At 45.1% G+C, this 23,417-nt stretch overlaps 1 protein-coding gene across 1 annotated transcript; it reads right to left on the reverse strand.

Annotated features, from left to right (window-relative positions):
- Window positions 1-712: 712 nt before the first annotated feature.
- LOC131695763 (protein split ends-like) lies at window positions 713-18,954 on the reverse strand (the record flags this gene model as incomplete). The annotated part of the gene is made up of 9 exons (XM_058984279.1): window positions 713-946; window positions 3,921-4,300; window positions 4,361-4,690; window positions 4,758-4,927; window positions 4,999-5,078; window positions 5,211-5,297; window positions 5,708-5,841; window positions 5,922-8,003; window positions 8,619-18,954. Coding segments are annotated over 9 exons (13,833 nt in total), but the record flags the coding sequence as incomplete, so codon positions are not given.
- Window positions 18,955-23,417: the final 4,463 nt, after the last annotated feature.

The raw sequence follows: 23,417 nt of genomic DNA on the forward strand, positions 1-23,417 counted from the left end.
GGTTGCGATCAGCTCTTTGTCCTTTAGTCTTTTCATTCGTTCGACTGCTAAGATTTCTACTTCCGCAGTTGTGAAGTTTAGGAGTTCTTCGTCTCCAAAGCCTTCGGGAACCCCCTTGACAAATAAGAACGTTATGTTGTCTTTTGTAGGAGAGAAGAGCTTGATGTTGTGAACTGTCAAGTCGAGCGTCTTGAGCTGTTTAGCTACTTCGGTGTTGAGCGTATTTACTTTAAATCAAAATTTTCCGATCTGCGTTATTTCGCGATAACCTTCAAATTTCCTCGAGACGAGTATTTTTCCCAGTGCAAGTGGGTGCTTGGGAAAGTTTTTTTTCGATGTCGATAGGTTCCAGGTACACCGGTTCCTGTTGTGGTTCAGTTGTATGCTTTTCTATGGGATCTTGGCTTGCCACTGTCGCGTATGTTGGGGTGGAGCTCGTTGACCCCTCCGATTGTGTTTCTACTTGCAACTTCTTGTTGGCGTGTTCTGCTTTGTTCCCTGACGGCTCTGTAGCGAGTTCGATCGGGTTTGGTTTTACTGAAACGCTGGTTATTTTTTTCACTCTCTTCGTTCTTATAAACCTGTCGCTGTACAATAATTGCCGTCTGCGCATTACAATGGTCCTTGACGCCGAGATATCCAGTTCTGCGTTCAGTTCAATTTTGTTTTGCTCGACAATTGTAAATAAAACGAATTATGTACGCAAAAATACCTTGTAACTTGTGTGCTTCAAAATCAAATCAAACAGATCAAGCTGTATCGTCGGTACTAACAAACCGATGGTTTGCTGAAGAGATGGTTGTTCAATCTCTTCAGACTCCAACAAATCGATTACTTCTTCATTTTCTACAACAATCGAGAGAGCACTTGGACCGGACCACCATCCTTCACAGTGCATCAGATCAGCTGGGAACACCACAAGAGATACCAAATCTGCAGGGTTGGGCTGCTTTGAAATATAACGCTATTTGTCAGATGGAAAAACTGTCGTATCTTCACAGCACAATTTTGTACAAGAACAGGAGTACCTGCTTTCATTTTCTTCAACCACCACAATAAAGTTTTCGAATCGGACCAAAACACAACCTTTACGGTGTGTAACGCTAGGGTTTCGCGCACTTTTTCCACAAGCTCAGCTATAACAACAATGTAGCACACAATTCAGATCTCGGAATCGTCATCTCAGCTGGCGTTGCATCCGCCCTGACATCCCGTTGCGATTCTTTCATGGGAGCTATTCTCGATTTACCGCACATTCCTCTGTTCATCTATGGTCAGTTGAAGGATTACTTGGGTCGCCAAACCAAATAAGGGGCGGCAGCTGTTCCCTAAGTCACCGTATTTAATTCCAGCTCCCTAATTGGTTCATCCTTGCTCGCTCTCCACAGAATTCGCTGATATTTCCGTTGATTTTTGTCTACAATAACCTACCGGTACATTTTAGGTACGTTGGCAGTGAAAACAAATTTATGCATGCGGAATCTCAATATTATATTGAATAGCGAATCTTGCACAGTTGGTCCAACTTCCATGACATCGTTCAAAGACAAACGGAGCTAATCTTCGGCCAAGTGTCGAAGACTACTCGCTACTTGGTGGTGGAGCTGCCTGGTTTCATTACACAATACTGCACTCTGCAGTGACCCAGTGACAGGTACTCGTTGATGAAATCCACGTACGTTTGTTTGATATCCGAAAATCTGTCTAGGCGACATTCTAACGTCACAAATCGCCGCTTCGCTTTTTCCCGGGATTCTCCGAGATCTACAACGGGAGCTTTACTTTGTAGCGGCCATCCTTGGTTCGAATATAAGTTTCTATAAAATTCACTTCACATTTACCGTCTTGTGGAAGTGACGTGTCACCTCCCAGTTCGTCGATGGTTCAAAACCGCTTCAGTAGTTTAGTCAGTTGCTCATTGGAGATTGGCGTAGGCTCAACCTTACCTTTATAGTACCGATTACTTTGTCGGATACTGGTCCAGAAACTAGCCAGCCAAGTTGGCACTCTTGCAGTACTGGTAGATTTAGGGATAATATGATCTTACCTTCTTTCAGCACTTCAACTCAGCACCGACCAGCATATCAAAGCGGGCAGGTACATAGAACTTCAGGTCAGCTAACTCAGCTAAGCTCGAAGAACAACGAGATAATCTAATGACGATTCGAAACTGGTTGTTCTAGCTACTACTTTGGAATTCACTTTATATTTCACTACAGTCTTCATCTCGTTCACACCATCAATCGGCGCCATCGCTCCGGAATCAAGTAGCATACGACATTTGTGCGCCTCACCACTACAACCGTAGGCCATCACCACAGCTGTTTTTCTTCTCCTCCTGATGCAGCTACACATGGTGCCTTTTTGGTGCATGTCGGACACGCTTTGCTGTTCTTACAGATTGTCCTTCGGTGTCCTCGTTGCAAGCAACCGAAGCATAATCCCAGCTGCTTTGCCTTAGTGTATCTTTCCTCAACATTCAACTTTTTGAATATTCCACATGCTTTTTTTGCTTCGACGATCGAGTGACCAGTTCCACACAACGAGTATCCATCATGCGCCTTCTGAACTGTCACAGTATGCGTTTTGGTATTAACAGAAGAAGAAGCGTCAAAAGCAACTAACTTGTCTCGAGTGATCTCTCGGAATGAAATGCAGAAACTATAGTTTGCTGACGAGAAAGCGAAAACGAACTCTTGTCTTATTTCGAAAACGAAACTATGTGTTATGGTGAACTGTTTGTAATTTGGTGCTAATTTAGGTACTAGTTTAGATACATCGTCTAGCTAGACACACAAATGGTGCTAGTTGCTGACGAGATGAATTCGAAACACAAAAAAATCAAACTTAATTTGACCTTTTTGCAAAATGACTACTTGAATCTCGGTATTGTTATGCCAAGTGGCTTTATGCCAAACGACGCTTCAATTATTTGTCAAGCACTTCGACTCCGTTATTAATTCAGCACAATTTCGTCACAGTTTGCTATTACATTAGCTCAGGGTTGAACAGAGAATGGGCAAAAATCGAAAACGAAAAAAACAGCTTTTTCTACACCGTGTGTTAAATCTTCATAAAAATCAATCAGCAGTACCGTAACAACATTCTACATAAACTGATTGATTTTGATGAAGATCTAACACTCGGTGTGAAAAAAACTGCTTTTTTCGTTTTCGATTTTTGCCCATTCTCTGTCCAACCTTAATTACCTTCAGCTTAATTCATTAAAACTTATTGTCAAATGAACACAAATTTTTGAAGACAAATTCAACCACAATTTCAGTCAAGACCGGATGGCACATCGGCAACGTGCTTAAAGCATCTTTGTCTTCCGGCGAATTATCCAGCAGCAACAAGTGGAGCCGCAGTCCCTTATTTGTGACATACTGATCAATTTTCATGAACGATGTGCAAAAAAACTGCTTTTTTCATTTTTAAAGATGACAGCCTTTTGAAGCTTTCTCACTTGAACTTTAATATAAGTATTGCCGTGTTTGCAAAAGTGTACACAAGTATATACGGGGCAACCGACAAAGCGGTATCTCCAGCGAATGCTTGTATCCGTTGCACTTATGCTTACGTTATGTTCATCTTGGAACTCAACAACATTTTCCAGTAGCATGGACTCTGTACAGCAACTGAGGCATTTTTTGTGCGTTCGAAGATCTCAGTTTCTCTAACATGTTTCAGTTTGTCAATTGGATTCTGTGTTCAGCTCTGTGCAAAAATGTTCACAACATATAAATAAAAAAAAATCTCCACTTGAGATTCAAACGCGACTCATATTTAGTTATGTGTAATCCGCAAAAATAAGGATATGGAGTTCAGGAACTACTTCATGAATATAATTGCTTAGTCATCGTGAGCTATTTACTGGTTTTACTCAAAATTGGCTCAACAGTTTAACAGATGACACTTACCTGCATCTTCCGAGCGACACCGTCAATCTGTGCCGGTTCCAGTCGCATCCGCTGGGCAATTCGTAACGGCGGCGTCGTCCCGTCACTGTTACTGGGCAGCGAACTGCCGGCAACTCCAGGATTTCCATGCACGAAGTGCATCTGAACCGCAGCTTGGTCGTTCTTGAGTGCCAACAGACCTTGCCACATGACTGGATAACGTTGAAGGAGTGCCTCCAGAGAGTCGCTCTGCGTCGGTGCTGTCCCAGGAGCTGCAATGGGCGGTGTTGCGATCTGGGTGTTTCTACTGGTGCCGGACGGCTGTTGAGATAACACCGCCGGCATGCCACCGGTGTGTGTAGCCAGCGGACCGGCAGAAATGGGCGTGGTCGGTGCAAGTCCTAGAATGCAAACATTGGAGTTATAATTTGACGTTGAGAGAAAATAAACGTCGTAATTACCTTGCACTGTAACACGATCTCGCTGTTGCTGCAAATCACGTTGCTGCAGCTGTTGTTGCTGAGACTGTTGCTGGATCTGCGACAGGTTTGCTGGTGATGGTGGAGGTGGTGTTTGGCTAGGAGTTCCGGGGTAGGATCCTGGTGGAAAACCTCCACCAGGCGTCGATAGATTGTGTGGTCGGTGTGCAGGAGGTGGTTCCGCGCTCAACGCCCGTGGCGGAGCATTCGGACCTACTGCTGCCGGATCGTAGAATCGAGTATTAAGCGAGTCCGAGTAGGTGTGCGGAATTCTCGCACTGCCGATGTATACCTGAGCTACTTGTGGTGAATCTGTGGAGTTACAAGTCAAGAATCAACGGATTGCCGGAAATCTACAGTAAAGAAGTTTGTACACTACCTGTAGATCGATCTCCCGGACTCTGCAAACTATGCGGCACTGCTGTTGTTATCGGCCGCGGACCACTGGATGGACGTCGCAGTTCCAATGGTGGGCTGGCCGCAACTGATTCCTCTATCTCGGACAGCTCACGTTGTTCAACTGAGCCTGGAAGCATTGGAGACCTACTGCTGGTGAAGAAAAAAACAGAAATCATAACGGTTTTTTTTTGGAACCAATGAGCAGCTTGCAATGTACAAACCTTGGTATATGGATATTACTTCTGCCGTACATGTACTTAACATAGTCACGGGGCATTCCTCCACGGAAAGCGGCATCGGTCTGTAAGAAGTACAAAATATTTAATTAAAAAATGATAAATAATAGGACTAACGGTAGACACGAGAACATAACACAAACAAGGGTAGAAGATGAACGAAAGATTCAACAACTTATAACATATTTGATGCGTACATGTACCGGTGTAATGGGTGACGATTGTTGCTGGTGTGCCGGCGGAGGACTTTGTCCGCGAGCGATGAATCCAGCCAAATCTCCGTGCTGCACGAGATTGTAATACGACGAAATAATCCGATCGGTAGCATTCAAAGAAACATTAAATTGTACTCAGGTACATTAGAAGCGATATCCGACCAGTGCAAAATAGAACGCAGATTAAAAAAGGACGAAAACAAAACGATATTCGATGACAATTTCACTAGAATCTCATTACTTCACCTACTGTAACAATTACCAGAGCAAGGCATTTATGTCATTGACTTTACTATGAAGATGATTAAAAAAAAATTGGGATGTTTAAACCGAGCATCATCGCAGAACTTCGGTTTCGGCAAATTTCACAACAGATGCTTAGTGTATGAAGCAATCTCAAGGTAAGTGAAAAGACAATGGAACGATTGCGTACAAATTACAGAACTACGAATTAACAACAAACATAACAGGCGACTTACCGGATTCGCTTCGTATGCCACTTGCGAGGGCACATTCATTCCCGGCTGTTGGACGTGTCGCAGATGCGATGTAGCCGATGGTTGTTGGCCCTGCGGACTGATCGGCGGCATTGCTACGCGGGTGCTGCTCGCTCCTTTAGATTGAAATAACAAGAAAGAAACGTGTTACAATTATTATTGTCATACAATGCCATCAGGATAGAGGCAACCTTACCCGTCACAATCGGCTGCTGGCTCTGCATGTGTGGTTGTTTCAATGGTGGACTAGCAACGGCACCGGTCAGAATTTGCGGTGCCTGGTGCAGATGGGAAGATCCCACGCCCTTACCCTGCTGAATCGTTAGCAACTGTGAGGGCTGCGGTGGTTGTTGACTACTGCTGGATGTCGGTGGCGTCGAAACGACGTGATTGACTTTGCCTAATCCAACTGGTTGATTCTGACCAAGTGGCTGTTGATGCACCTGCTGTTGTGGCGGCAGTTTAGCACCCACAGCAGGACCTACAGCATGTTGGACAACTTGCTTTCCACCAATTTTTGCACCTGGTTGCATGTGAGCAAGACCATCCGGTACAATTTTGTGATGCTGCTGGATCTTGATCTGCTGTCCTCCGTGTACCGTAGTGATTGTCTTGTGCACGACCGTTTGCTGGGACTGGCCTGGTTGGGACTGATAATGGATAGGAATACCACCTCCAGGACCACCAGGACCAGAGATTTGTATCGTCTGCGTAGTATGCTTTCCGGGTACGCCAATAGTCTGCTGCTGCTGCTGCTGCATTTGTCCTTGGCCAAGTTGTTGCTGCTGAGTCGCCATTTGAATAGGACCTTGATGGATGATTTTACCACCACTTTGTAATACAGTGGTGTATCCTGAAGGAATCTGTTGATGACCTGGTGGAATTTTGCCGCTATGGATGATAATCTGCTGCGGACCAGGTTGGTTCTGATGTTGCGACTGCTGTTGCTGACCGGGAGCCTGCTTGTGCATAACCTGCGGCGAATGCGGTGCTTGGTTTTGAATCGGTTGCCCGGGATGTCCTTTAGTACTTGAAATCACCACTTGATGATGTTGTGGCATTCTCGGAGACATTGGTACATTTCCTAGCTGATGCATGTTCTGCGGTATATTGATCAGAAGATTTCCACTGCCAGGCGGATGATGGATTGCAGACTGATGAGATTGTTGCTGCGGTTGTTTGTTGATGGTTGTGTGTTTGTTGATCGTCATCTGTTGTTGCGATATGGGGTTTTGGATGATGATTTGTTGTTGAGGTGCCGGTTGAGTGTGTATTCCTTGCGGAATCGTCTGAGGTGACATTTTTAAGCTCGTGCCTGGATGAATTTGTTTGCCGGTGGTGGTGTGTATGGCTCCCGATTGCTGCTGCGGGATGATTGATTTGTATACAATTTGTGTCTGCTGCGGGGGTGTCTGTTGGAAAGACTTTCCAGGATGTGGTTGCTGTAATTGTTGTTGTTGCTGCATTATCTGCTGCGAGTTAAGGACATGTGCCTTCAAAGTGTGTGGTTTCTGAGCACCATGCTGCTGTCCACCCTGAGGATGTTGAATCACCACTGTTCCTGCAGTACTGTGAGGTGATGGTATAACAACAGTGGTAGCAGGAATCGTTGGACTTTGCGACGTCAGTGGCAATGGACTGCTCTGTTTGACCATCATAGAAGAAGACATCTTCTGTGCTTCTAGCTGCTGAGCCGGGTGGGGAGTCACTGTAGTGTTTGGAGTTGGTACACGTGTCAATCCCGGAGAAGGTGCCAGCCCCGGTGTTGGTGTTCGATTTGGAACCGGAGATGCCGACGCTGACAGTGGTGGAGTTGGTGAAGAAGTCGTTTTTAGCTGATCTGCTGCATTTTGTGCGTTAGCCGCTGCTGCAATGACTTTCTTCAAAGGCTGCGGAGCATTTGGCATGGCAACATACTGACCTTCCTTACCCGTTCGCATCACTGTTAGCTCACCGGTAACTGGATCTATCAACGTAAGTGAATTCGCCTGAGGAGTTCCAAGCTCTGTTTTGACTTCATCTGCTGATTTTGGTTTATCCTTTGTCTTATCTGCCACCGATGCAGTTTCGTTTGGTCGGTTGCCCGAAACACTCGGTGTCACTGGTGTAGTCGCAGTAAGTGTTCCCGTTACCGATTTATCATCAACCTTGGTATCGGCTTGAGCGAGTCTCACTGGACCTAGCGGTTTCTCATCGTTACTATCCATCGAGGTTTCCGATATTTTCCTATCCTTGCCTTTCCGACCGGCGCGGGGAGATTTACGAGCATCAGCTGCTGCTGTAAGTAAAATGTATTTATAATCACTTCTGTATTTATTCCATTGTCATTAATTTTGAAGCGTACTTAAAAAGGAAAATGTATAGGTAAATTGATCACTCAAAAGGTAATTTGATTCCAGTAACGATATCTATTAATATCACAAAGAATAGACATCTAAGCTAGAACGAAATTTCCTGAAAAACCTGTGTAAACATTTAAATGAAAATACGTTGAAAATCACCACCGCATACAGGTTCGCATGCAAGAATCACCATTGTATCCAAGTTAGCACGCAACACCCTTATAGCGTTTACTGGGCGATCGTAGTGCCGACTAGTGGCAAGTTGCTACTTGCAGGTAGCATTTCAAAACGAGTTTTATTTCTCACATACATTGAAAACTTTACTTGTAATGGCAGTTCTCAGTATTAATATAAAGGCTTATAAAAAGGTATCTTATGAAATTGAAATTACCTACTTCATCATTTAATTTTTAGTGATGTACTTATTCGCCGTTATGATGCCATAATTGAAAAGATAAACTTTTCTGTAGCCACACTAGAGATTCAAAATTGATCAATTTTACCTATTTAAATAAGTTTGCTTCAAATTTAATGTCACACAAGGTACTTACCGTTAGCAGCTGTTGCATTGTGACGAGTGTTCCTTCTGCCCGTTTGCGCGGGTGGTTCACTTGTAGCCGTTACAGGTGGTTGCTGCGGTTGTGCCATCGCTCCAAGTGAACCTACTTGTGGGATATGCACAGTTTGTTGTGGTAGGAAGTTTGACTGAGTAAGCATCACTGGGGGCTGTGGCTGTTGCTGCTGTGATACTGTCGGTGGAGGTGTAACTCTTGGCGACGGTCCATTGCGAATGACGTCTTCAATGATGTCGTCGACGGTAGTGCGGCCATCTTTTTCTAGCAGACGACGCGATTTGCGAGTGTTTGCCGACGGATGCACAAATTCTTCCTTAGATAGTTCAGAAGCCGGCGACGGGATACTTTGGACTTCCACCGGAGTTTGCGACGTCGGACAGGAGTTGGTTGGCTGTAGTTGGACGGTGGTGGTGTTGATTGTAGTGACATTGGTCACAGTGGAAGGAATCATGGTTGAAGATGTAGTTGGCACTGAAGTAGTGCTTATTATGGGGGTGGCTGCTGTAGTGGGAGTTTGATTCTTGATTGTCAGAATTAGTCTTGGACGCGTGCCATCCGTTTGCTGTTTGTCGCTGGTTGTAACTTCCTCACCTGAATCATCATGGAATTCATACACATCGGAACCAGAACTCAGAGACTTGCCTTTAGCATCAGTAGCAGTGGCTGATTGAACGTTTGTAGCAGCACCTCTCGAACTGCCACCTCTTCCACCACCTCTTCCTCTTTTGATGCCTGCCTTTCCACCCCTTCTGGATACAACAGTGACTTCTGGCTCTGGAGCTTTTTCTGGTACTGCTTGTTTAACGGGCGTTGTCACAGTTTCTGAAGTTTTCCTTCCACCACGACGACCACCACGTTTCCCTCCACGGGTGGACGCTTCATGAATGATACTCTCACTAGATGGTTCGACAGCATCATTTTCCTCTTTTATAGTAGTAGCATTTAATTCTGGTCTCGGTACGACAGATGATGCCGGTGAGAAATCAACCGATGGTGGAGTTGGAACCGGGGCTTTACTTCCTACTTCAAGATTCTTTTCGTCTAATTTGGGTATGTCTCCAATTGGATTTCTGGTCACACTTGCATCTACGACCTTCGATCTATCCTCTCGGTTGTTCCAGTCTTCCTTGTTCAACTCGGAGCCGCCCTCTGAAGCGTCGTCTTCTGAACACAGCGCATCGACCTTTTTGATCACCGAATCTATAATGGTATCCTTCGAAGACCAATAATCGCTATCTTCCTTAGAATCTCCTTCCTGATCTTCCTGGTCGATGCCAAGAACATTCCCAACGACAGAGTTGTCAGGGATCTTGGCTACGTTTTCTTCTGTCAGCATAGATTCCGAAGAAGACTTATTTGCATCAACCATTGTATTGGTAGTCTCAGCTTTCGAATTAGTCTGCATCTGCACTGCTTTCTCATCACCCTGAGCTTGTGCTTTATCTGCAACGTTTGACACATTTTGCTGCTCAATGCAGGATTTACTTTCTTTGTTGGGCTCCGTTGCCTTTTCGGAAACACTGGCGTCTACCGAAGGTGTAACCGTCGGTTGATTCAGCAGATTCGGATTTGATGTGATGGTAGATATGGTGTTTTGCGGTTTACTATCTTCTTTTGTCTTTGAGACGATAACGTTGCTCGATGACGTTGATACAATTGGTGGTGGTAGTGGTAAGCGAACCGGTTGAGGAACCGAAGTAAGATGTGTCTGCATAACGGGTTGTTGCTGTGACACAAACTGTTTGACCGGATGCTGAATATAAACTGGCTGTTGGTGGATGATTGTTTTCGTTGGAATACCAGGTGTTGGAGCTTTCTGTCCTGACTCTATCGGTTTTGTGTTGTGGATTACATAGGTGGTTACTGGGATTGCAGTTGAGGTTACAATCATTTTGGTACCTGGGACGGTGCTAGATGAAAGCTCATTCCCTAGAACGGGCATTGATGTTGTACTCGACATTGTAGTCACGATACGTGTACTAGGGGCCATTCCAAGATTACCGTACGCATTGACAGTCTGCTTAGTTGGAGTTTGTTCGTTAACTTTCTGCGGCGAAGGAGTAGTTTTTGATTGCGCACCGATAGGAAACCGGACTGCAGTATGCATTGCCTGATTCATTTGACCCGGTTTTGAAGCAAATTGGTTGTTGGAGGTCGGTGATGAGACTAGGATGTGACCGCTTGGTTGATGGATAATCATTGGGTGCTGACCCATAACTGGACTGTGCTGTGGAGATTGGCGGTTCGGAATAACTTGTGGACGCAATAGATTGGGGCTAGTTGCGGTCGGAGAAGAAGTTCTCATGAACGGTGAATGAGGTTGAAGTTGAAGCTTTGGCGATTGCAACCTCGGATCATTTCCGATTAGTCCTCGTGGTGACATTACTGCAGCGTCCATCGGTTGATACGCAATGTGTTGCTCAGGTATACTGATTGTGGGAGGTGCCTGCATTATGTACTGTTGACGAATTTGTGGTTGTGATTGCATGTGTGGTGATTGAACGCCAACCATTGTAGCCTTTTGCGTAACTGATAGCACGGGTTTACCCTGCGTCATCAGAGAAGATGAAGTAAAAACAGTGATCGGTGCAGGCGCGGACGCTATAGTAGAAACTGTTTTGTTCGAAGTATCTTTGACAGTGACAGCTGTTGTAGTTGAAGCTGCTTTCGGACATTGCACAATGATTGGTGCTTGAATTGGCACCATAGGCTTTGTAGCTAGTGTAAATGGTTTACTCACAATCGATGTACTTGCGTGAGACGTTTCTACAACAGTGTGCGTAGTCTTAGCAAACACAGTGGACACTGGAGGAGTTTCTGGTGTTACTTTTGCAGGTATATTGCTAGTAATCTGAACATTCTTGCCTGGTGTGTCTGGCATCTCCAGTTTATCGTACTTCTTCGCAGAATCAGGAGCAGAAACCGCATTAGTCTCGGATAAAGGTTTGCCTATCTGACTAAGATCCACATCGGGCGTCTTTGGTGGATTATCAAATCTTAGTAAACTAGCCGGATGCTCATCATCTGCTGCATCTTCGGTATCAGTATCAATTTGCAAATCATGCTCTGACTGTGGTGTATCAGGCTTCATATCGAGTTTTATGTGCTCTTCCGTGTTCAAACTGAGAATGGCCTTCTTCATCTCTTCGTCATCTTCTTCGGGTATTTGTGGAGGTTCATTATTCAGTTGTGATGATGACTCTTCAACTGGATCCAGCGAATAATCCATAGAGAAATCCGGAGTATTGGACGTTCCAAAGCTCTCTCCGAGCAAAGCTGCTACAGCATCCTCCGTTTCTTCCTGGGAGATTACTGCCCTGGATTTCTCCTCGATCTTTGATTCATCCGCTTTATCTTTCACTTCGCTGTCAACATCTGGAACGTTGAGGTCATCTTTAGTAGTCTTCTCAGTGATGAATTCTCCCGAAATAGATTGCACAGCTTTCTCATGAAGTTGTTGATCGATCTCCCCAAAAGCCGGAATCATCTTCTCCGACTTTCGTTTCGATTGTGCCGATGTCGATTCTGTAGCTTTGAGTAGCTCACTGTCTTCTTTGGTGATTGCATGTTTTTCTTCCTCTACTTCTTTAGTTGGAGTTGAGCATGCTAATTCGCGACCTGTTGGAGTTGGTGGCGACATTTGTCCAGAAGAAGTCGACACAGGCGTCGGGAGAGTCGACTGGCGATTTGATGATGGCGGACTATCTCCCATCAAACAGGGCAAACTTGGCGATTGTTTACTCATATTATGTTTCGAATCTTCCTGTTGAGCGGAGATTATGTCCAAAGAAAGTTTGTTGGTCGTTGGCGTAAAAGGGGTTGTTATCGGTGGATTTGTGTGGTGTGTACTGCTACTACTGCTGCTATGGTGATGTTTATGCTTTTCATCTTTACCACGTTTCTTTTTCTTCTTCTTTTCTTTGCGACTATGATCGGATTCCTTTTTCTCGCTGAAAGAGGTTTCCATACTATCGTCGCCATCGGTAAATCGAAACACATCCATCACATCTGTAGACGACTGTTTGCCACTGGTAGCAGCCGTAGAAGTCGGTGATGCATCGTCAGCCTTTTGATCAGAATCACTCATCAATTGGGCCTCTAATGCACGTCCTGCCTCATCCAGATCCACACTATTCTCTTCGTCCCTCATAGTCATTGCAGCTCGTATTTTTTCACGCTCTCTTCGCTTTCGCTCTTTCCTTCGTCTGGATTCTTCTTTGATTTTTTCCTTCTCGGTCATTTCACCTTCGTTCGATTGATTTTCCAAATGTTTAGCATCTTCTTCAGTCTTCGCTTCCATTAGCTGTTCCTGTTTCACAGACACTTCTGTTTCTACAGACGAGTGCTGCGATTCCTCATCTGAAATGGGTCCGAAGATGTCTTCCATCTTTTCCTCGCGTTTCGTGTTAGAAGTGACAATATCTGGGAGTTTTATGCCATCCTTATGCTTGTTCTTCGATTTTTTCGACTTGCCCGATCGTTCGTATTCCTCCTTCGAGCGATCGCGCCGTTTTTCCTTCTTGCCGCTATGTTTCTTCTTCGAACTTGCATACATTTGTTCATCCGTATTTTTCTTCAATTCGTCAAACATTGAACCAGTGTCATCACGAGGGGAATGTTCCTTTTCGCTCTTCACATCTGTTTCCGAACCTTCCATTGTCTTGTGACGCTTTTGCTTCTTTTTATGCTTTTTCTTCGATTCCGAATGACCGTAGATCATCTGATCAACTGCTGAATTAACTGTGTTCTCGATTTCCGCATTCACAGCCGTAGTTATGTTTGGTTCTCCTTCCGAAGAAACTGGATCACACAGTTGGCCTAGACGTTCCTTCGAAAAAGTTAGTCGTTCAACCACCAATTCCTTCTTGATCATGGTACTCGGAATGAGTTCGGATTTCACGATACTTTTCACCACATCATCATCCGATACGTCACTAGTAATAAGAGCCGACGGTGGTTGGACTTTTCGTTCCACCTTGATGTCCACCTTACCTCCAATTGTCTCCTGGGTGTTGTCTTCTTCACTCTTGATTTCTTGTTTTATTACCACAACGTTCATCTTGCTAGTGAACGAATGTGATTGGTTGCTATCAGCCGTAGTATTAATGCTTTCAAATTCACTACCGTGATCGATACCTGCCGCATGTTTGTGGCGGCTAATCGAGCCATGCTCATCCGTATCTGAATCCGATTGTATTCGCGTTGAGTTTTTCCGAGATATCTTCTCACTGGATCTTCGACGTGGCGTATGGGGAGCATGTCTTCTAGGGTGATCTACGTCGGAGCTTTCATCGTCACACAAATTGTTCAATCGGTCACGGTTACTTCGGATACGACGACTGTGTTCCTCCTCATCCGAGTCGGACGCCAGAGGCTCTCTCGGATGTCGTCTAATCCGAGGCGTTGTCGGCAAATGATCGTCGTCATCGGAAGTCGTGATCGTCCCACTTTTATTGTGTCGGTCCTTGTGGTTATACTTGCTGTTAATTGTGGTATCCGAGTTCATGCCATCCGTATCAGAATCCTCGTCCCAGCTCTTGGAACGGTTTTTGCCTTCGCGTTTTGCACGGCTTTGTTTAAGCTTGGAGAACTTTGCTTTGATTTTCTTCTCCTCTTCCTGTTTCTGCATATTCTTACAAGATCGTGCCTTCACTTTGTCATACATCGAGATGTTCGGTCCTTCGTCAGGAATGTCGAAAATCGAATGCTTTTTAGGCTCATCGGAATCATCCGTTTCCGAACTATTAATTGATTTCACACGACTATTGTTAGTTCGATTTTTCTTTTTCTTGCCGTCTTCATCCGCAGATGATTCGGCGAGACTGAATTTCCGATCGTATTTTTTATAATCAACCCCACTCTCACTGTGGTATCGTTTGCTGTAGTCCTTGGAACTTTTGCGCTCTTTGCGGTGTAATCGACTGAGTTCGTCTTCGTCACTAGTTGATCGATGGTCAGCAAACTGTTCAACCGAAAAATTCGCATTCTGTGTATTCTCTTTATCTCCAAACGACTCTCGATCCTTTTTGGATTTATGCTTTTCGTGATAACGGTCCTTCTTCTTGTGATGATGACTGTGCTGCACTTGTTCCTCGCCCGAGAAAGTGATCTCTTTTCGTCGTTCCTCTAACATGAACTGTTGTTTATCATCTTGATTGTCATGTCTGCCACCAATGCTAAGCACGTTCGGTTGAGAAATGGATTTTTCTGAAGAACTAGATGACACCGAGGAAGACTTGGACGACTTCTCCGTACGGTTGTGGCTTTTGTGGTGCTTCTCCTTTCTGCCATCTCTGCCAGAGTCCCGTCGTTCAGAAATCCGATTGTTGTCCTGAGCCTCCTGCTTATGTTTTTTCATAACATTAGCATCTTCCATTGGAGAGTCATTGCTATCCGGTGAGCTAAGCCGTCGTTTTGACGAATTTCTTACAGGTGAATTACTTCCACCCGAGCTGACAGTGTCACGACGGCCTTTATGATGTTTCGATAACTCATCGCATACACTCTTCGCAGGAACGCATTCTTCAACGTCGGGTGATTGTTTCTTGGGTTCATGTATCAAATTCTCCTCTTCCTTTTCTCGTTTACCCCGATCCGCCTTTTCACTCTCTTCTCGCTCTTTTTGCGATTTCCGTTCTAGTTCTTTCTCACGTTCCAATTGCTTATTGCGTTCCTCTTGATCCCTTCGATCAGCTTCCTCTTTTTCCTTCCGCCTTTGCTCTTCCTGTTCTTTTGCCTTCTGTTCCTGTATTCGTCTGTGTTCCTCTTTATCTCGCTGTTGCCGCTCTTCCACAAGCTTACGCTCTTTCTCCTTTTCCCTTTCATCACGCTCTTGCACATCCTTTTCTTTTCTACTGGTTGATCCACTTCTAGGATTTACGTTGTTATGTGTTACATCCAGCTTCAAACGGTCAAACTCATTTGCTTCATCAGACACGTCTTTGTTTGGGCCACCCCGGGAAGCAGCGACCGTTGTCAAGCTGCCCGTACTGCTCGTACTGTCGCTGGAATGTCTGTGACTGTGACCGTGACTATGGTTGTGGCCATGATGGTGGTTTGATTTGTTCTGTTTGTTACTGTGTTTTACACTCGAACTGTCACTAGTCGGGTGCTGCTGATGAGGGTGATGATCGTCATCGGGAGGCGAAGTTTCGTCTGACTTCGATGTCGACAAAGGAGGAGGATGTTTAGAGGAGGTAGCTGGCGTTAACGACGGTGTAGTCGAGCCTGTTGAACTTGTCGAACATGAAGAAGCCGTCGACAGTTTCCGCCGATCTTTATGGTGCTTGCTTCCAGAGCTGTTGCTACCTTGCTTATCCTCTTTTTCAACATTGATACTACTGCTGTTACCGACGCCATGGTTAGTGTTAGAACTATTGGAATGCTGGTGTACCTCTTCGGCGGAAGTACTCGTTGATAGTGGCGGTATATAGCTGGGCCTAATTGTACCGCAATTTGTACTACCAGGTGGAGCTGTCGTAACTGTAGTGTTTCTATGATTGCTAGAGGATGCTGGCGTTCTCGTCGTGCTAGTGGCGGTATTGCTAGAAGAACTGGCACTTGTTGATGCTGGTGGAACAGTTTCAAGCACGGCGGCTGGGACAGTACAGGCCGCAGCCGCTTCTACTGATGTCGATGATGATGATGATGACGACGAAGAAGAAGAAGAAGAGATCGTTGAGGATACTTTCGGTGTTGCTATGCTCGTTGTCGTTGCAATAGTCGTCGTAGTTGTTACCATTGCAGATGATTCATTTAAACTAGTGCTACAACTACCGCTAGTACTCGTTAGATTATTACTATTAGACGTTAAATTATTATTGTTGTTACTACTAATATTTGTACTTGCTTTTTCCGTTAAACTAATACTTTTGTTTAAAACATTGGTCTTTGGTTTATTTGCTAGGGTAGCCGAAGTGCTCCTGCACAATGTTGTTGTTACTGCTGGGGTTGCGGTTGCTGTGGTGGTACCAGAAGAATAGCTTGGGATTATCGCGCAACTACTTGGTGCAGAGGTCGCTGACGTACTGCTACTGGTGAATGTGAGTGAAGAGGCAGAGGAAGAGGAAACGGAAAACGTGCTGCTAGCGGCAGATGTGGCGAAGGTGGTGATTGTTCCACTGTTGGTACTGCCTGTGATAGATGTGGCTAGGCTTGTTGCCGCAGGAGACGATACGGATGCTGCGAAGGTGGTGCTAGTAGGAACAGATGCTGTGACAGCTACCGATGGCATTGTTGGCGGATGACTTGGAAACGGATACTGAAGACCAGATTTTACCGACGGGTTTGGACTGTTGTATGGCTGTGGACTATTCATGGGCGAACCAGAGGTGCTACTGCTGCCAAGTCGTTGCAAGCTGGTTGCCGGTGGTGTCTGAGCCTTGAGCGCATGGAGTGGAGACTGCGACGCTAGAATCGTGTTAACTGGTGACACAGTTGCCGTGCTCGCTATACCGGTGGTGTTGAAGTTTACAGTACTCTTAGCATAACTGGTGAACACACCGGGCTCATATTTATCACTGATGTTTTCCAATCGTTTGAGATCTTCGTCGAAGATTGATTTTCGTAAGAGAAGAGACTTCACTATATCGGATGGAGGGACTTCGTGTACGTCAAGCTCGAGGAGTTTATGCCGGAACGATGACGCAGAAGATGACGACACATTCGAAACGGGTGATTGGTTCAGGCTACCCGACGTCACCGCGGAACTTATGTGGTTGTGGTGATACAGGTGATGGCTGTGGTGCCGATCGTTGAAGTGGTGGTCAGCGGCGGTATTATTCTGCCGAGTTTGACTGTTTCCGGACCACTTTTCGTACATTTCATCCAGCCTGTTTATTCGTTCTTCCAGGGACGGTGAAGTAGAAGGACCATCTTCGGAGTCGCTGGAATTAGAACTGACCGACGGGGCTCGTAGTGGGCTTGCGGGTGCTTGGATTCCATGCTCTAGACTGTTCGTGGTGTTGGAACAGTTAGAAGCAGTTCCGGGAGTCGTGTTGCTTCCTGAACCCGAATTCGGTGGTATCACCAGTGATAGTTTGGTTGGATGCACGGGCGGTGGACTTGATAGCGTGTTGTTTAGTAGACTAGAATTAGACGAAAGCGAAGATAGACCACTCATAGCAGCACTGGACGATGCGGTATGCAAAGAACTTAGAGCACTTTGTGTCGATGAACCGGACACGGTAAAAAACAGTGTAGATGATGACGAAGTTTGTTGAAGCGATGCACTGGACAAAGCGCCAGCCGACGAATGTGACGAAACAGGAACAACGGATGATGATTGTGGCTGCTGTTGTTGATTCTGCAACCGATATTGCTGCAAGAACTGTATCGCAAATCGTGGCAATGGTAGACTCATCGGTTCCTGATTATACGAGCGACTCGTCGGAATTCGTCGTGGTTCGCTGGGCGGTAGATTCTCCGGTCGTTCATCACAGAGGGGTGTTCCGGGCCGTGAACCGTCGGCGCTCTCACCACCGCTCGCTTCATGCGAGTGTATCGAGTGCAGCTGATGGCCGCGACCTCGCGAAGAATGATGATGCTCGTTCGACGACACCGCAGAGATCCCCGCACTCGCAATAACAGTCATACTATTGTCACTGTTTAGAATCGTTTTCCGTCGTTTGCTCAGCGAATGCGTATAGGGATGTCCGCTATCTAGGTGTGATTGTTGTAAACTGGAAGAACTATTACTGCTACTACTACCATGTCTTTGTTGCAACGGTGTGCTGTCAGTGGACGGTCTTCTGCTATTATTGTTACTATGCATAGATGAAGGCGTTGATTGGCTTGATAATGATTTTGATTGCTGCAAGTTGCAGTCCGAGAGCCGTCGTACCTCGACGCATTTTCTGTGATGCGAGACCGCAGATGACGAGGAGAAACCAGACTGCACACTATTCTCACTACTGTTATGATGGTGGTGGTGATGATGGCTGTTGTAATGGTTGCTACTGTTGCTACTGCCGTAGTGATGATGTCCGCTTACACCGCCAACAGTTCCGCCGGAGGACGCCGCCGTTGGATCACACGTTCCAGTAGCTGCGTCGTTTGCCAGGTTCGATGGAGCAGCAGCGGCAACGGTTGCAGTAGCAGCAGCAGAAGAAGAATAATGGGGATGATGATGATCAGATGGGTCACTGCCGTGGTGAGCATCTAAATTGTATTTGATACGTTTCTTTGGACTCACTAACTCATCACCACTGGACGGGCATTCTTCTAATTGTTCTAAAATATGCACTCTTTCTTTCTGTAAATATCGTATATCACCTGTATATGGAGAAAGGTAAGGGGAGAAAGGAAGACCAAATCATCAATCGTGGTTTATGGTAAATATTGACGTTTGGTGGATGTGGGAAGCTGTCATAGCGGTATAGTATTATTTTTATTTTCTCGTTTTTTTTCAAGTACTTTGTATGGTGCACAAGATAACCGATTAACGTCATAGTACTTGAATAAAGAAAACAGTGAATATTCGATGTGCAATGTTAACAGTGGCTAGTAAAACGAATAAGTTTATGCTGTCGTAAAACTTGCTTCAGTTAGAATCTGGACGCCAAATTTGTGTTAAAAAGTATTATTTTCAAACTATCTAATAATCCCCTAGTGTTATCAGAACAAGTTTCGCAAGACAGGCTCGAACTAAACATGCTGAGCACTGAAACTCTCCTAATTGAATACGGAGTCAAAATTATTGTTGGGGAGACTTTTCCAGTACATGCTCGAATAAGAATTTGATGTCTAGTGCGGAATCCATCTAGCGTGCGTATAACAGGTCAACATGTCCTCTCGTGAACCATTCTCGTGACAGCAATCAGCGTACAAAATATAGGGGAAATATTTTAGCGGAGCACTACGTGAAATAAAAAGAAGCCTTTCACATCAATTCGGATAAAGTAGAAGAAACATAAGGGCGGATAACTTTAGCCGTGACAAATAGAAAAAAAGCACATTCACAACCGGGGAACTAGGCAACAGGAGAACGAAAGCGTTCCGGATACCGCCAGAAGCACTGCCAAGCAAGTACGAGCCGAAAAAGCAACATAGTGCTAACGAAGGGAGCGGACCATGTGGCATTAGGTTATTTGGCATAAAGTCATTTGGCATAAGGCCATTTAGTATGAGGTCATTTGGCATAAGGTCATTTAGCATAATGGACTTTTGGCATAACGGACATTTGACATAATTTTGCGAAGTGATCATCCTCAAGGTCATTTGGCATATTACCCTTCTTTATATCATGAGCTATTCGTTCGAATTATATACCGTTCGATCCAGACGATGAATATGAATATAGAATTGAATGAATTTATTCAACAAATCATCGTTCAAAAAACTCGGCAATATCCAGAAACTGCTGTCGAGCTAAGACGTATCCAGTGTAATGCGGCTTTGGCGCATAACCGAGACCGAAGCGAGGTGGCTGCCGACCCGCCATCGGAAGCGGTGGCAATCCTGTTCTCTTCTAGCTTGCCGGGATTACTCTAACATAGGTGCTATGAATTAGTTTAATTCCGACGGAGCGACAGCCATATCGGACATCACACAACTTGAAGCGATGTGGTGTAGCCACATGAGGCGTAAAGTATGTAAAGAAGAATAAGCTAATTAATTTTGGACCTTCAGCAGACTCAAAATTATGCCGAATGACCTTACTTCTCCCTCCTTCTAAAATTATGTCTGTTTCCCTGTAGATAAAAAAATGGCAAGCGACATCCAGTGTTATTATTCTCAAAATTATGCCAAATGTCCGTTATGTCGTTATGTTAAATGTCAGTTATGTTTATTGTCTGTTATGCCAAATTAGAAATTGTGCCAAATGACCGTTATCCTGGAGATAAAATAAATTATGTCAAATGTCCGTATGAAAAATGACCTTGAGTGTTATCAACTCTCAGAATTATGCCAAATGACCATTCTGCCAAATGTCCGTTATACTAAATGACCTTATGCCAAATGACTTTATGCCAAATGATCCAGACCCGCTAACGAATGCTATGGTCACCTTTTTGATTCGACACATTCAACCGATGCCGAAATCGTATATCTGTTCAACTATCCGTTTTAACTCAACCCAGGCAACGAGCACTAATTCTGTTTGGTTTCAACCAGCCAAAGCGCAGCATCAATACTTTTGAAGCAAAGAAATGAAAGTGTTAAGTAAGAGTGTTTGCCTTTCCTGAAGGAAGAAAGTGTAACAGTCTGCTACATCGCAGAGCCATTCCCGTTTGGTCTCGAACAGAAGTACGCGGATTATTAGAATCTACACTATGGCATATTCAATGCGATCGAAGAGCTAATATTGGCAGCAAAAGCTGCTGACATCCCGCTTGCTCCAGACAATCCAACCGCTCAACAAGTGGTCATTCGGCAACAGCCTCTAAAAAGGACCAATTCAAACATTCGATAGAAGTTATGCCGTATGGACCAAGTTTAAGACTATATAGCAAGATCTGATGACCAATTCTGGATATAGTCATGCCACCAAACTTTATTCTCTCAATAAAGCGCTACTAGGTGAGGACACCTAGATTCTAAGTGAGGGTGACTACGGCTACGCTTGGAAAGTTTTGACGGAATCGCAACTCCGTCCCATGGAGATAAGCAATACCACAAACATGACTTGCGATTATGGGCAGTACGGAAACCAACGAGTAATCGTGTAATCCCACATCTGTTGTTTGTTGATACTGAAGAAGATGACAACTGAATCCCCTTACGAGCATTGCTGAGTGAATCAACTGAGTGAAGAAAGCTTCCGCTACTTCGAACAGGAAAAGACTAGTGTTACGGATGATTTGATTGTATATTGGATCATATCAGCGTTTCACAAATCAATTAGAAAAGCTTGAGAAGAAACCTAAAAGAAAGGTCAAGTTCCCAGGTATACGCAAACCATCCAATTTCTGAAGTCCAGGTGCCAGACCTTGGAAAACTGTGATGCAGCATTCCTGATAGTTAACCCTACAGGGTAGAAGCCAAAACATTTACAACTTCCGAAGAATCTCCACTTTTAACGCCAGTCTCGAGAAACTGGTAACGCCGACAGGTGACATGTATGACCCCATCGTCTAAGATCAAAATCGAACATTGGAACCTCCCAGGTGGAGTGGTTCTAGCTGGTCCCGAATTCCACACGCCAGATACGATGGATTTGCTGATCGGTGCAGAGCTATTTTTCGACATATTGATGCCGAGTTAGCTTAGTCTGGCGTTTTGGATGGATCGTGTCTGTTGTCGTCATCGAAGCCAAATTGTCTACGCGTCAATCCAACAATCCAAGCATGCCACTATTTACGACAGTCAGCGGATGGTGCAGCAGTTCTGGTAAATCGAAGAAGTGCCGGACGTCCCCAAACATTTGACTGAAAAGTCAGCATGGGAAGGCCTATTTATTTTCACACGAACGAGATGTGAGCGGAAGATTCATCTTTAAGCTACCGTTCAAAGAAAACATCAACCAACTGAACCATTACGGTGCTCTAACCCTTAAGAGGTCTGATGCTGTAAAACCGTTCGCCACCAAGAACTTCTAGCGCAGTATGTGAAGTTCCTACAGAAGTGCGAAGCTCTTGGGCACTGCCACGAGGTCTATGAGTCCGATGATCCACCGAACCGTCTTACGTACTATATCTCGCACCACGCATTGCTGCGACCGTCAAGCACGAGTTCGAAATGTCGAGTCGTGTTCAACGCAATGTCTCTATCCGAACTCTCCCTTAAACGAAGTGCTACAAGTTGGCCACGTACTGCAAAATGTTCGGTATTTCATCGTTTTGAACTTCCGAAAGCTCAAAATAGCGTTTTCTGGAGACGTATCTAAAATGGTCCACCAAGTACTTCACACGAAGCCAGATCTTGCTAATTCTTTGCAGAACCCCATCCATAACAACCGCTACAGGTTCTGGAAGTGTGAAAGAGGAAACGTATATGGACGATGTACTACACGGGGCCGATTCGGTAGAGGATGCCGTCAAGGGTCAGCGGCAACTGAAACAGTTCCTCGAAAGAGCAGGGTTCCCCGGTTATAAGTGGTGCTCGAATTAGAACAATTTCTCGGGCAGAGTAGGAAGAGTAGGAGTGAACGAAGCCAACCAACCGCAGTCATCCATGCCAGTGGACCAACAAGTTACTAAGCGAGTGATGTATCTTGGTCTTGTTTCGCCGGTGATCATATTCGCAAAGCTCTTGACTCAGCAATTGTAGCAGCTCAAGGCTGTCTGGGATGATCCAGTTGAGGAAAGGACAGCTCAAAGGTTTCAATAATCGCAACCAACACTATCCCCTTTGCAGCTAATCGCTATCCCAAGATGTGTAACATTCAACGAAGAAATTGCGTTTGAATTTCTTCGATTCCTCAACTGTGGCACACGGAGCCTGCATCTACTTGCGAAGCCTGTTTGCCGATGATTCAGTAAAGCTAGAGCTCCTCATTCTAGCAAATCGAAACTGGTTCCTCCATCCCTCGTAAAAAATACGTGCTGCTCTCTTGATCACCCGGTTGGTACAAAAGCGTAATCCTGCCCTGGATATGGCGTTCCGGGAAATTGTATTATAGATAGTACGATTGTCCTGGCCTAGATAAGAAAGCCACTTAGTCAGTTGCTCGGGAGAAACCGATTCGCTGTGATCCAAGAGCATATGAGTGATTACTGATCGGAGTATGTACGATCTCTACAAAGCCCTTGTTTCGCGAGGACAACTACCGGAAGCGCTAAAAACAGTTAACTCTTGTAGAACAACCCTGAATTTCTCCTAGCACTAGACCACGAG

The sequence above is a fragment of the Topomyia yanbarensis genome, unplaced genomic scaffold (genome assembly GCF_030247195.1).
Source record: "Topomyia yanbarensis strain Yona2022 unplaced genomic scaffold, ASM3024719v1 HiC_scaffold_518, whole genome shotgun sequence".
NCBI classification, from domain to species: Eukaryota; Metazoa; Arthropoda; class Insecta; order Diptera; family Culicidae; genus Topomyia; species Topomyia yanbarensis.